This window comes from Camellia sinensis, chromosome 3 (assembly GCF_055761805.1).
Source record: "Camellia sinensis isolate YWXY chromosome 3, ASM5576180v1, whole genome shotgun sequence".
NCBI lineage: Eukaryota > Viridiplantae > Streptophyta > Magnoliopsida > Ericales > Theaceae > Camellia > Camellia sinensis.
This window is the reverse complement of record NC_138963.1, coordinates 72058133-72071754: the sequence shown is the minus strand read 5'-3', so window position 1 is coordinate 72071754 and position 13622 is coordinate 72058133. Positions and strand designations below refer to the sequence as shown.

The 13622-nt window shown below is 34.9% G+C and overlaps 1 protein-coding gene across 1 annotated transcript; it reads left to right on the top strand.

The window, feature by feature from the left end:
* The first annotated feature begins 1109 nt into the window (after positions 1-1109).
* Positions 1110-8724, top strand: LOC114305678 (LURP-one-like protein (DUF567)). The gene is made up of 3 exons (XM_028250805.2): positions 1110-1510; positions 7326-7538; positions 8477-8724. The coding sequence occupies exons 1-3, from the start codon at positions 1277-1279 to the stop codon at positions 8621-8623; spliced, it is 594 nt and encodes a 197-aa protein (XP_028106606.2). The 5' UTR covers positions 1110-1276; the 3' UTR covers positions 8624-8724.
* The last annotated feature ends 4898 nt before the right edge of the window (positions 8725-13622 follow it).

Genomic DNA, 13622 nt, shown 5'->3' with positions numbered 1-13622 from the left:
TTGTCGTTCCTGTTAATAGAAGTTGGTGTGCATTTCAATCCACAAATCACGTGAGAGTTATGTGACAATTTATGAATGTCATGATAAACCGTGCCCGGCCAAAACCAAATGGGGTAAAGTGAAGCTTTCCCTTTTTAAAATTATTTATTTTTTTATGATTGAAATATATAACTATTGATATCTAATTATTTAAATTTTTATATAAATATTTTACTCAATAAATTTTAATAAATGAACAGTTTGAATCTAAAATAAACTTATCAATCCTAAGATTTTAGGGGTTGTTTGGGATGACCTAAATAAGTGTACTTTTTATCTTTTTACGAAAAGATGTGCAGAAAAATAGAGAGGTGATGTGATGGAAAAAAGATAAAAAGATGAATTATTTTGGACTTCCCAAACTTGGCCTTAGTCTTAGTAGGCCACCATATTCGGCTAAGGATTAGTGTTTTGCAAAGAGAAATTGAGCAATGTTTTGAGAAAATTGTTAAAAGATGATTTTTTAACCTTTTTATTATTATTATTATTATTATTTTATGTGAGAAATGATATAATTTAAAATAAATTAAAAGTTAATTTTTAATTTTTTTTAGTGGGTTGCCCAAACACTTCTAAAGGAAAATGAGTGAGAGCACTAATTAGTGCTACCACTAATGATGTGGCAGTAAGTGGGACCCACTGTCACAATGTTTTTGTGCCTTGTGTTTTTTTTTTTTTTTTTAAAATGAGTGCCAACTCATTAGTGGTGCTTTAGAGCACAACTTTTAGAGAGATGTAGCATTGCTGCACCCCTAAATTACCTTGGAAAAGTGAAAAAACTAATAAACTTTAATTTATAATTTATAATTTGTTTTTGCTGATAAAAAAAAGAATAATGCTTGGGACCTCCTTTTGGGGTCATCCCTCACCCCCTTTTGCCACGTGACGGGTGGTGATTGAAGGAGAAGAAAAAAAAAAGAAAAAAAAAAGAAAATATAACCCATGAGAGAAAGAGGAGGTCAAAGGGATGAGAAGAAAAGGGGATGAATCATTATTGTAAAAAAAATCTATTCGTTTCAAATTTGATGTGATGTTTGGTTTTAAAAAAAAAGCAGGCATCTGGTTCTAATGCCGAATGTCACTCTTTTTTGAATTTTATGATATTCCACACAAAGAATTTACTCTCTCTCTCTCTCTCTCAACCCACAGTCCATATCCATAGTTTTGTTCCCCCGAAATCCCTATCAAATTGTGTAACTTGAGAGTTCTCTCTCTCCTCCTCCTCCTCCTCCTCCTCATGGATATTTCAGCACCTGAATTTCAAGCGAATTCTCATATCCCGATCGATTTGTTAGTCTCCAAGGCACATTGCGGCCTCACATGCGGCGGCGGCGGCGATGGTCTCCGGTTCACCGACTCCTCCGGCAATCTCGTATTTAAAGTGGAACTTCTTCAATCGGACAAATCAACTCACAAACGAGTCCTACTCGATGCCTCTGCAAATCCCCTCATTGTCATCTACCGTAACAACGTAAATTATTAACTCTCTCTCTCTGTCTCTTCTCTCTCTCTTTCTCTCTCTCTCTCAATACATTATTACATAGCCTCTTTGACCTCTCTCTGATTACAATTTTTTTCTTTTAATCTAAAATTAAATAATTAGTATGGGAACAATTTTATTTTATTATATATTAAAATATAGTTAGAAATCACGTTTTTATCAAATATATATATAAATCACAAATATTTATTTAAAATATGAATTTCTTGCTGTTATTTTGAAAGAAATTTCTATTTTCATAACATTCATTTTATTAATAAATTATTACGTTAATTAATTAATAATTTTTAATGATATCATAAATATATTTTAATTAATAATTTAAATAATTTTATTATAGAGAGTAGTTAAAAGTTTTATTTTTTCAGTTAATTTATTAAATAAAAAATTTTGACAAAAAAATATTTGTAATTTTTCAAACTATAAGAATAATTTATATTTTTGAAAAACCTCAAGGAGTATTTGTAATTTATCCCCAAAAAAATATATATATAAATCACGTTTTTTATTTGAATGTAAATACTTTGAAATAAATAAATAAATAAATTATACCTCATTTGAATATGTTTTATCCAATAAATTGCCAACAGGACTAACACTATTAGGCCCCGTTTGTTTTCAGAGATAGAATAGAGGGAATTCATAGTGAGGGGATTGTTAGTGAGGGAATTAATAGTGAAGGGGATTGATAGTGAGGAAATTAATAGTGAAGGGGATTGATAGTGAGGGAATTAATAGTGAGAAATTGTTAAATTATTTTTATATAAAATAATAAAACAAATAAAAATATATAAAAAATTAAACATTATATTTAAAAAAAAATTCCCGATATATAAAAAATAAAAAAAATTCTAATCCCCTCACTATTTTTCTAATACTATCTCTACCTCCTCTTTACCAATCCTCCTTCCAAGGGGACTACTAATACCAAGGGATTAATAGTCCCCTTCTCATCTCTCAAAACAAACACTCCATTAGTAATACCAAGGGATTAGTAATACCAATCTCTTCCTTATAACTCCAAACAAACGGAGCCTTAAGGGTTAATTATACTGTTCACCGTGTAATTTGATTTAAATTTTACTTTTTAGCTCTTATGATTTTAGATTGAGCAATTCCGTCACCTTCCATCTAAATTTTAATTAATTTTTTTGAAGTGTTCCAAAATTCGTAATTTTAACCTTAAATTTGGACAAAAGAACTAAATTAAAAAAATTAGGGCAAATTACATATACCCCCTCGAGATTTGGCTAAATTACAGATACTCCTAAAGTTTGAGAAATTACAAATTCTCCCTAAATGCTATATTTACATAACAAATTATGGGGTAATTTGTTATGAAATACAAACCTCAAGGGATAAATTGTTATGAAAATACAAATCTCAGGGGGCGGGATGTAATTTCTGAAACCTCAGGGGATATTTGTAACTTAGCTAAACCTCAATGGAGGTATTTGTAATTTGCCCTTAAAATTATTCAAATTGATGCATATAGAATTATTCAAATTAAAATTAGATTTAAAGTCCAGGAATTAAATTGTTCAATATGGATTTACATAGACTAAAACATGGATGAAAAGTGTAATTAGCCCCACTATTAATTATGAAAAGCTGGAAAGTTAAGAACTGAAGCAACGGGACTAGCCCAAGAGATATATCATTGCAATTGTAGGCCTTCAACTAGAAATTCTGTGATGAGAAAATAAATAAATAAATTAGTGAAATTGACTATAAAAATTAGAAAATGAGCCACTAATAAATATTGGAATAAATTGAGCTCAGAGAGAAGGAAAGAACAATATTCAAACTCATTTTCGATCAATAAGTATGTAAAAATGTCTGAAATTGAATTGTATTTATCTAAGTGACTCTCTTATGTGATTTATGTCATTGGGTTTGTTAAGTATGGATCACACGATAATTGTCGTTGGACATTCTTAAATAATTAAATGTCTGAATTAATGTAAGTCTTGTAATATTTATAAATTATTTGACATTTAAAAAAAAAAAAAAACAGTTAAGCATATAAAATATTTTATTTGTTTTTGGAGAATAATTAGATTTAATATAGGAAAGGAACAGAGACTTTGCTGGTGAGGCATGTGATTCAATGGAACTTGAAATTTGTTTCTAGTGGAACTTTTGTGAGGCTTATGTGTAGAGTCTTGGTATTTTAATGTATTTTAACTCAATATCTGTAGTTTGTTATCCTCATAGTCAATTGAGGCCGATGCCTGATTGCCCTTTGCTACCTTCCACATAGAAGAATATCAACAGTGTGGGTCTCTGTTAATAGAGAATGATGGGATGGGATGGGAGGGATTAAATTGGATAGTGATTGAACCTTTGCAATTTTGTGTGATTTATTTTTGTAACAATAGTTTGATAAAGAGAGGGAGAGAGAGCAAATGAATAACTCTGTATTTCTGTGTATATTTACAAAGAGATGTACACTCTCTTTATAGAAAGGAGAAGACAACATAGGATGCCAATTGAGGCACCGAAAGCATAAAGCAAGGGGACACTAATTATTAAAGTTAAACACTAACATATAATAATATACTAACAGCCCCCCTCAAACTCAAGGATGATAGGTACTAACCAACTTGAGTTTGGAGAGAGTAACAAAACAGGAAAGTAAACTGATAAATAAAATAAAATAGGATAGGAGACACTGTATGGTTGTGTCAAATCGTTGTTGAAGACACGGTATGGTCGTGTCACACCGTTGGAGAAAACACTGTATGGTCGTGTCGGACCGTTGTAGCAGATAATGTCTGGACAGTTTACGAGGTCATGCCGGACCGATGTAGAAGCTAACCGGAATCAATGTCGAGACAGTTTACGGGATCATGTCGGACCGTTGTAGGAGCTAACCGGAATCAATGTCGGGACAGTTTACGAGGTCATGCCGGACTGATGTAGAAACTAATCGGAATCAATGGCAGGATAGTTTACGGGGTCATGCCGGACCGATGTAGATGCTAACCGGAATCAATGTTGGGACAGTTTACGGGGTCATGTCGGACCGATGTAGATGCTAACCGGAATCAATGTCGGGACAGTTTATGGGGTCATGCTGGACCGTTGTAGCAGACACTGTATGGTGCACCAAGGGGCAACTTAAAGAGTGCGCCATAAGATGGCTTGGGTGGTTCGCATGGTATATAGCCATGCTCACCAGCTTGGGTGGTTCACATGGTGTGTAACCATGCTCACCATGATATATGTATAACCCCTCCTCAAACTCAAATAGGTGTGAAGATAGAAACCTATTTGAGGTTGCAACAAAGGGATTAATAAAGTGGAGTAGAACGGCTCAACACAGAGTGGAGATGTTAAAAAAAAAAAAAAATAGTAGAAAGATTTTTTTTTTTTTTTTGTGTGTGTGTGTGTGTGTGTAGAACGGTGAGTGGGGTGTCCTGATATGAATAATATAAGGGTGTTGTACAAAGCGGATGGCAAGAACGGTACAATTTTTTTTTTTTTTTTTTTTAAGAGAAGGGGAACACGCCCATGTGATAATAATAAAAATAATAATAATAATAATAATGAGAATTTGCTCAGGATATTGTCCAGCAAAGTGATAGGAGATAGGAGATAGGAGATAGGAGGAGAGAGAGAGTGTTTGAGTAATATATTATAATAAAAAGATATATATATATATATATATATGGGTCAGTGGATAAGATGTTGGGTCCATGGAGAGAGAGAGACTCAGGATCTACAGTCGAAAATGGTCACGATTTTACCGGACTGGAATTTTTTATTTATTTTTTTTTTTTTGTGGAATGATAAGTATGGTGATGATGAGTATGGTAAAAATAAAATAAAACCAGTGGGGGGTTCGGAACCTGTCACCTGTGGGCTAGGATAGCGGATGATAATATATTATGATGGGTTGGTATAGTGCAAGTGTGTGTGTATCTGCGGGTGATGGGAGAGAGACACAATGGGGTTGGTGATGTAAAAGGGGTGAAAAGAAAAAAATAAAGAAATAAAAGAAGAAAAGTAAAATGAGTTTGAAAATAGAGAGAGAGTGTGTTTGGAACCGGATCTGGTTGTCAATGGCTTTGGGTGGGACTTGGCCGGAGAGTCCCATGCCGGGGACGGGGAACTCGATGACGCGGCCGGAGTGGCAGATGACGCTAGGCCACGAGCATCGGCTGGGCTCGGAGAGGTTGGAAGGGATCTGCCGAGCGATCTTCGTAGAGGCGCAGGCGTGGCAGACTCGGGCAAGGGCGCATGAGGCCACTGCTGCGGCGCTGCAGGAGCGGCTTCAGCAAGCAATAATGAGCGACGACGGAGGGCTGCTGAGGAGCCCGCGCCATGGGCGGCGCATGGTTGCGCGTTGGCTCTGACTCTTGAGACAATTCCAGCACCGGAGAAGAGAAAGTTGACGAGGAGTTTTCGCAGACGATGTCAAGAGAGCTAAAGCATTTGCTGCTGCTTCAATAGCCGCCTCAAGAATACGGCCTTGTTGATTTAGCTGTTGTGGTCTACTCAATGACTCATCACTCTTTGTTGAATGATGAGGTGGAATTGGAACATGAATCTTGGTTGGCGGGTGATTTACCATCAACACCCACAGGCCAATATGGAGCCTTAGTTGCAGCACTCAGCACTCAAACGTTGCAAAATTCCTTTATCTGCCTTCATGATAGGGATGTTAGTCTGTGTGTGTGTGCTGTGTGTTGGTCTGCTGATGGTTGCCAACTGGTGGGTTTGTGGCAACGGAGTGAAGGTATATATAGAGGTCCGGCGGGCGGCTAAGGCGAGACTGCCACCCGCCGGTGAATCGGAATTACTAGGTTGTTAACCTAGCTCTGATACCATGTAACAATAGTTTGATAAAGAGAGGGAGAGAGAGCAAATGAATAACTCTGTATTTCTGTGTATTTCTGTGTATATTTACAAAGAGATGTACACTCTCTTTATAGAGAGGAGAAGACAACATAGGATGCCAATTGAGGCACCGAAAGCATAAAGCAAGGGGACACTAATTATTAAAGCTAAACACTAACATATAATAATATACTAACAATTTTAATAGTGCTTGAAAGGAATGGATTTTTTTTTTTTAAAAAAAAGGAAGGATTTTTTTAAAAAAGGAAGATAAATTTATTGACTTCAACTCTTTTTTTTGTCTTTCTTATTATTATTCTTTTTTTTTTTCGTTTTGTGATTTGCTTATCATCATGAAAGGCTTTCAAAATACTTATATAAACCTATCAACGCTAGAATGAATTTAAAATCAATCGGAGGTAACACTCACAATTTTTTGTAAGAATGCACAAATTGCGGGCTCCCATCTATCATGAGCATTGTTTTAACTTTTGTGATATGGAAAATTGATATCACGGCCTAATATACGAACACAAATACTTTCAGTAGTAAGATTTGGATTACAAAAAGGATGAGCATAAAAATCATGCCCTAGTGGGAATGAAAACCAATATATACTGAGTTCTATGTGTAGTTTTCCCTTTTTCCATTTTCTTTTACTTTTTTAGTTGATATCATGGACATATGTTGTGTATGTAATGGTGCTTTCATGGAGAATGAGAATTCATAAAATTTTGTCACTTAGAAATAATAATGTCGTTGTAACTCAGTTTCTTATTTGCTTGGACATAGATTGTGTTTACCGACTCTGCCACTCTAGTTCCTTAACTTCATGTGGTAGTTGACTAGTCATGTCTGAAGCATAATTGAGTTCAGGACTTCTAGGAATTTTCTTTATATGAGTTTATTGGGAGTAATGAGATATGTTTTCTGGTTGTAGAATGGATCTTGGCAAGCCTTTAAGGGGGACAATAGAGAAGAAAAGGACTTGATATGCAGAGTAGAGAGGACAATGAATTCACTTAGTGGGACTGAGTTTGAGGTATCCATTGTTGGTGAAAATTGGGAAGAATCAAAGTCTGATTTCAAGATGAAAGGTTCCCTCTTCTACAGATCCTGCACCATCTATAAAGGCAATTCCATAGTGGCCCAGGTATTTACAGTAACTTGCACTTCCAGATGATTTGCTCATCTTAAGTCGAGTGGGAGCTTTATTTATATTTGCTACTGTGAATTATAGAAAAATATTTGATGTAGCAGAATCTGAAATAACAAGAACATCACAACTCTTTTATAATCCTGTTGAATCTTAAGATTATTAGAATTATAGGAAAATGGGGGAAGATTCTCGACAAAGTTTTGTATTAATTATCATCAAAAGCTGAATAGCCCTAAGGCTTATAACCACTATTTATAATAAAAGAGAAACTAGTTACGACAATTCCCTAAAAGAGATAGTAACATAAAGAAAAATTGAGTAAAGCTCAAATTTGGATACTAGAAAGGAAAAGAAACATTCTGAAGAAAAAAAGTAATAATAATAAAAATAATAGTGAAAAATGGATTTGTGTAGATTAAATAATTGATGATAGAAATATTTCCCAAAACGCCAAAATCATGAAATTGAAACCCCAAATGATAGAATTCACCCAAAATCCACCGGGTCCATGGAAAAGCATAGATCTTAATCTCCACCACATTTTTCGTCACTACGAATTTCACGTAATTTTAAGCACATGTCATTTGTCCCTACTAATACCGCTTGCATCAAAATTTTAAAATCTAGGTAACCACCATTTTGGCCGTGTTTTATTCTCTCTGAACCCCTTTTACGTGATGTTAGTGCCAAGGCTGTTTCACAACAAATAGGTAGTTGCTCTCGTTGGCCTGGTTCCCTTCCCCCAATTATCTAGATTTCGCTTTTGAATTTTGGCTTGTGATTTCCATATCTCTTACTACACTCAGATCATTAAACCATGCTGTTCTTTCTCATCCCTCAACTGATTTTTACTAATCTCGTGTAAATGACAGTATTATCATAAATGTTTTGTCCCCTGATGTTTTTATTTATTTTTCTTGGATTTAATGCAGACTAGCCTCATGTACAAGCTTGGGATTCAAGGAGTCTTCATGTGGAGGAATAGATTTCGATTAACTATATTTCCTGGGTTTGTAGATCATGCTTTGATTGTAGCTTTGATTGGAATATTTTTCGATGGGCGAAAACTGTGGATCTAGCAGAACTTACATGTTGTTGTATTCCACTTTCCACTCACTCACAAAAATTTAGCAAAACAAAATGAAAATCATGCAATGGACTCTCTTGATTCTTTGTTTTCTTTCCTTTCCATTGAATTTATTTTTTAATTTATTTTCCCCTTAGTTCATAATTATCCAAGCCTTCTTCGTTGTCGGGAAACATGCTTCTCAAAAATATGTTTTCAACTTCAAGAAATAATTACAAGCAAGAATGTAAATTTTTTTTTTGGTTTTGTTTTTTGGGGGATTTGGTCATAGCCCCCTCACTATCTAATTTCTCTTTCAAAAGGACAAGAATTATATAAGTACTTTCAAAATCCCCTGATATTTTAAAACTTGTTTCTTTTACTATATTACCCTCATATCTATCAGCTCTCCTATTAAGACATTTTCACTATGTATTTCAGAGAAAGTAAAATTTTACTCTGTATAAAAGTAAAATTTTACTATGAATGAAAGTAAAATTTTACACTCTGAAACTAAAAGTAAAATTTCTCTGTATGAAAGTAAAATTTTACTCTGTATAAAAGTAAAATTTTACTATGAATGAGAGTAAAATTTTACACTCTGAAACTAAAAGTAAAATTTTACTCTGTATAAAAGTAAAATTTTACTCTGAAAAATAAGTAAACTGTAAGACTCTGAAGCTAAAAGTAAAATTTTACTCTGTATAAAAGTAATTTTACTTTTATACAGAGTAAAACTTTACTCTGGTTCTGTCAAATGAAAAAAACAGAGCAATAGAACCTGAAATTTGATGTTTACTCTGAAAAATTGATGGAACTTTGAGCTTTGAATCAGGCCTATAATCCTTAAATCAATCGATGTTTACTTTGAAAAACACTGAATCATGCCTATAATCCTTGAATCAGGCCTATAATCTGAAAATTTTAGAGAAATCTCAATTTTTCATATCCCGGTTCTTCAGATTTTTCAAATTTTACAGATTTTTCAGATTTTTAAAACTTTGAGCTTTTAAAAATCTATATATTCGAATTCAAATCTCAAAACACACAAACACACACATATATATAGATATATATATATATATATATTACAGATCGGAATATGTAGATATATATATATATATATATATTCGAATTCAAATCTCAAAACACACACATATATATAGATATATATATATATATATATATGTATCAGCGCGATTTGCAAGTTCTCCACAGCTCCGGCCATGGAGGAAGCTAGGATTAGAAGAGAGAGGCGAGATAGGAGATGAACAGTTGAAGGAGAGTTAAGAAGAGGCAGAGAGAGATCGTCGGAGCTTAGGAATGACACAGCTCCGGCCATAGAGGAAGCTAGGGTTAGAAGTGAGAGACGAGAGAGAAGATAAATTCTGTATCTGGATTGTGTATATGTGAGGGTATAATAGTCTGATAAAATATTTAAATAATAAATTTTGTCCTTTATGCAAGATTTTATAATTATGAGGGGGTTTAGAAAGTATAATTTTTTTCTTAGTCCTTCTAACAATGAAAGGAAGGTAAAGGGGGTTTATAGCCAAATTTCCCTTGTTTTTTTGAGAAAATGTAAACGTTTAGGGGTTTAGGGAAGATGGCAAAAATTAGGGTGGCCATTGTGTCGGGTCGGGTCGGATCACATTCACGTTATTTTGGATTAGCAAACACAATTTATCATAACGTAAATACAAATTAGCAAATTGAGATTTTTACTAGTATGAAAAAATAAGTTCTATCTTCATAAAAGCAAATGGTGCTTTCGGACAAGGGAGGAAATTGTGATAGAAATGCCAGAAGGAAAGAGAGTAATAAATGAAGAAATGAAGAAATAGAGTGTGATGGGTTTAAGTGGAGTGTGAATATCAATAAATAAATATGAATCAAAAAAAAATGTCTATGAATCAAAAAAAAAAAAAAATATCAATAAATAAATAAATAAGTAAATAAAAATTTTATAGGCTTGTGAGGGCTAAAAAGAAAAATAAAGTATGATAAGTGTAGCATAAATGAGTAGAGTAAGTCCCTCATTCTCTGTTTCATGTGGCTCTGGATTTGTGGTCAATTTTTGAGCTTCTTGTTGGTATTTCCCTTTTTTTTTTTGGGTACTCGGGTGGTAAATTTAATTTTGAATTTCTTTTGCCCGTAGGTTCAGACGCTCAAACACTTTGTCCACAATGTGTAAAATGACCAAATTACCCACATATATATATATGTTATATAATATACACACATTTCAAAACTCTAATTCTCAGGGCCCCATTTCTCTCTCTCTCTCTCTCTCTCTCTCTTTCTCTCTACCTCCCTATTCATAGTAGTGGCACTTTCTTCAAACCAAACCTTACTCTCTCTCATTATCTCTCTCTGTCGACTAACTGCATCGTCGTCGTCTTCTTCGATCCACTGCCGTCGACAGCCTTCCCCACCGCCGCATCTCCTTCTTCCACCACCGCCATCTTCTCCCTCATCTTCTCTTTCTATCGCTCACAATAGTGTCCGCCGTCTCTCCCGAGATCCAACGCCCTCCTCCTCCATCATTTCCTCGAAACCAAACCCTAACCTCACCATCACAGCTCGCCTCTCTTCTCTCCCTCATCATTTTCTAGCTGTCTCTTCCATTTCTCTTTGCGTTCCTCCCATAGTAGTGATTAGGGCTGAGCATAGGGTTATCTAAACCGCACAATCCGCCCAACCTGAACCGATCCGCATATAAATGAGCGGTTTTGTAACGGCCCTAAAATCGGTATCCGAAATTACTTTTATGTCCTTGTGGGTTAATGCATTTTAATTTAGTGATATCTGTTCGAATTAAGGAATTATTTGTTGAGCTACGGCGTTAGAATTGAAATTACCGACCTTTACGGGTTCAGAAATCAAAATTGAGTACTTAGGTATGTTAATGGGAATTTTTAGAACTATTTGAAAAAATTAATTGGAAATCTAATTTGTCTGATTCGTTAATGCATGTTTGGGTGATTAATTTTGTATTGCAAATTGAAGGCCTTAGAGACTTCAGAAACCAGAACAGAGGACATATTTATGATCAGCACAATTTTTAGAGTCACCTAGGAAGTTTAATTGAAATTTGATTTCATGCGATTCGTAAGGCCGCGTTTGGCTCTCCCTATTGTGTTAAACTTATGTGTGTGTATATTTAAATGTATATATGTATGTGAGAGGAGGAGTTGAACTCATCTCTTAGAGCCCAAAAATATCTAGAGGAGGAGGGAGGATGATATGTGAGAGAGAGAGGGGGAGAGAGAACTCAAAGAGAAGAAATAGAAGAAGACATCAAAGACTTGGCTTGAATTCTTCATAGTTATACAAAAACAAGTGATGGAAAAGGGTTAAGGTAAGATTCTCCCTCTCAACACTTGAAGATCATAAGCTAAAGAGTGAGTTCTTGGGTTATCTATGATTGTGTGTATGGGTTATGGTTCTTCAAGAGGCTAAAGAAGAATTCCACCATGAAAGTGAACTTTGGACCCCAAATCATGTCCACTCTATATTTTTGTGTTTTAGTTTTTAATCTTGTTCTCGTGCTTGGGAAATTGAGTAGTATTTTTGGGTTATGATCTTTGATGGAAGCTAATAATGTGAAATTTATCATGTATTAAACAATTTTAGGCTTTGATTTACATGAAATTGAGGTTTGATTTTGAAAAGGAGAGGTTCCAAATTATACACCATTTTCGGACTGTCTGATTTTGCCCAGACCGCACGAGCAGCCACGGGCACTGCATGAGCAGAACATGAAGAAAAATAGAGGTTTTCATTCTGCTCTTTGGGAGCTCGAGCATCCGGTTTTTCCGCTCGAGCGGATTTGGGCCGCACGAGCGGTCAAATTGGGCACACGTGCGGCCAACCCTGTTTCAACTTATACCTGGTAACTTCAAATAGGCATATCTCTCTCATCCGGACTCCGTTTTAGACGATTCTTGAGCCTAAAATCAAGTCCCGGAAGTCTAATTTCCAATGATGGTGGTCTGATTCCCAAATTCTAAGTACAAAAATAGTTATGCCCCAATTGGTGACGACTATTCACTTTCTGTTTACCAGTTTGTGCCGTTTCTTCGCTTAAATCATTTTCCATCGATTCCTCCTATTTTCTGAGACATGGATTATAACTTATTAAGGAATAATGAGCTTGGTACCACCATGAATAATTGATTAAATGATCAAAGAGAATAAGTAAATGATCGATTATGATCTCATATTATGTGTTGTGCACTGTGTTTGTAGGTCGAGACGAGGACATCGTCCCATTACTACTGGGAGCCGATCACTGTGAGTAATAGTAATGTAACGATATGTTTCACTTACTTCCTGTGATTATGATTTATGTATCATTATTTGTGAATGGCCTATTCCATTGATATTGTGCTTTAATTAAATTAATGGATATGAGTGAATAATGGCATTGATATGGACCTAAGGTCGTTTTGTCCCTAGTAATAGACATGGGCCTGAGGCCGTTATGATGTAAATTATTCTGTCCCTATTAATGTAGTGATACATTTGCCTTATGTTAATAGTTATTATTAATGTTTTGTTATTCGCAAGACAACTATGTCGACTTGTAATAAACCATGGGGAAATCTATGTGCACTATTGTGTAATGGTATCCTTATGAATCTGGGATTATTCTGTTTTGTTAAAACTGGGCTTAAAGCCATTTTATATCATATCTGGGCATAAAGTCATTTTGTATCATATCTGGGCTTAAAGCCATTCTGTATCATGTCTGTGCTTAAAGCCATTCTGTATAATCTGTTAGGCCTGAGGCCGCTCTAGATAATCTGTTAGGCCTGAGGCCGCTCTGCATAATATGTTGGGCCTAAGGCCGTTTTGTAATCTGCATGGGCCTGAGGCCGGTTTGTATTACATATGGGCTTGAAGCCAGTCTGCATTACATGTGAGCCTGAGACCGTATTGAAATATAGTTATGGATAAGACCTATGTATAGTTTGGTATCTGTCTATTTAATTTATCCAAGGTTTTGC

What these genes read in the sequence shown, in the direction of transcription:
- LOC114305678 (XM_028250805.2), top strand. Translation starts at nt 1,277, where the DNA reads ATGGATATTTCAGCACCTGAATTTCAAGCGAATTCTCATATCCCGATC. An exon ending in TTGTCATCTACCGTAACAAC is followed by an intron (nt 1,511 to 7,325) that starts GTAAATTATTAA and finishes TTCTGGTTGTAG; the next exon opens with AATGGATCTTGGCAAGCCTT. An exon ending in GCAATTCCATAGTGGCCCAG is followed by an intron (nt 7,539 to 8,476) that starts GTATTTACAGTA and finishes GATTTAATGCAG; the next exon opens with ACTAGCCTCATGTACAAGCT.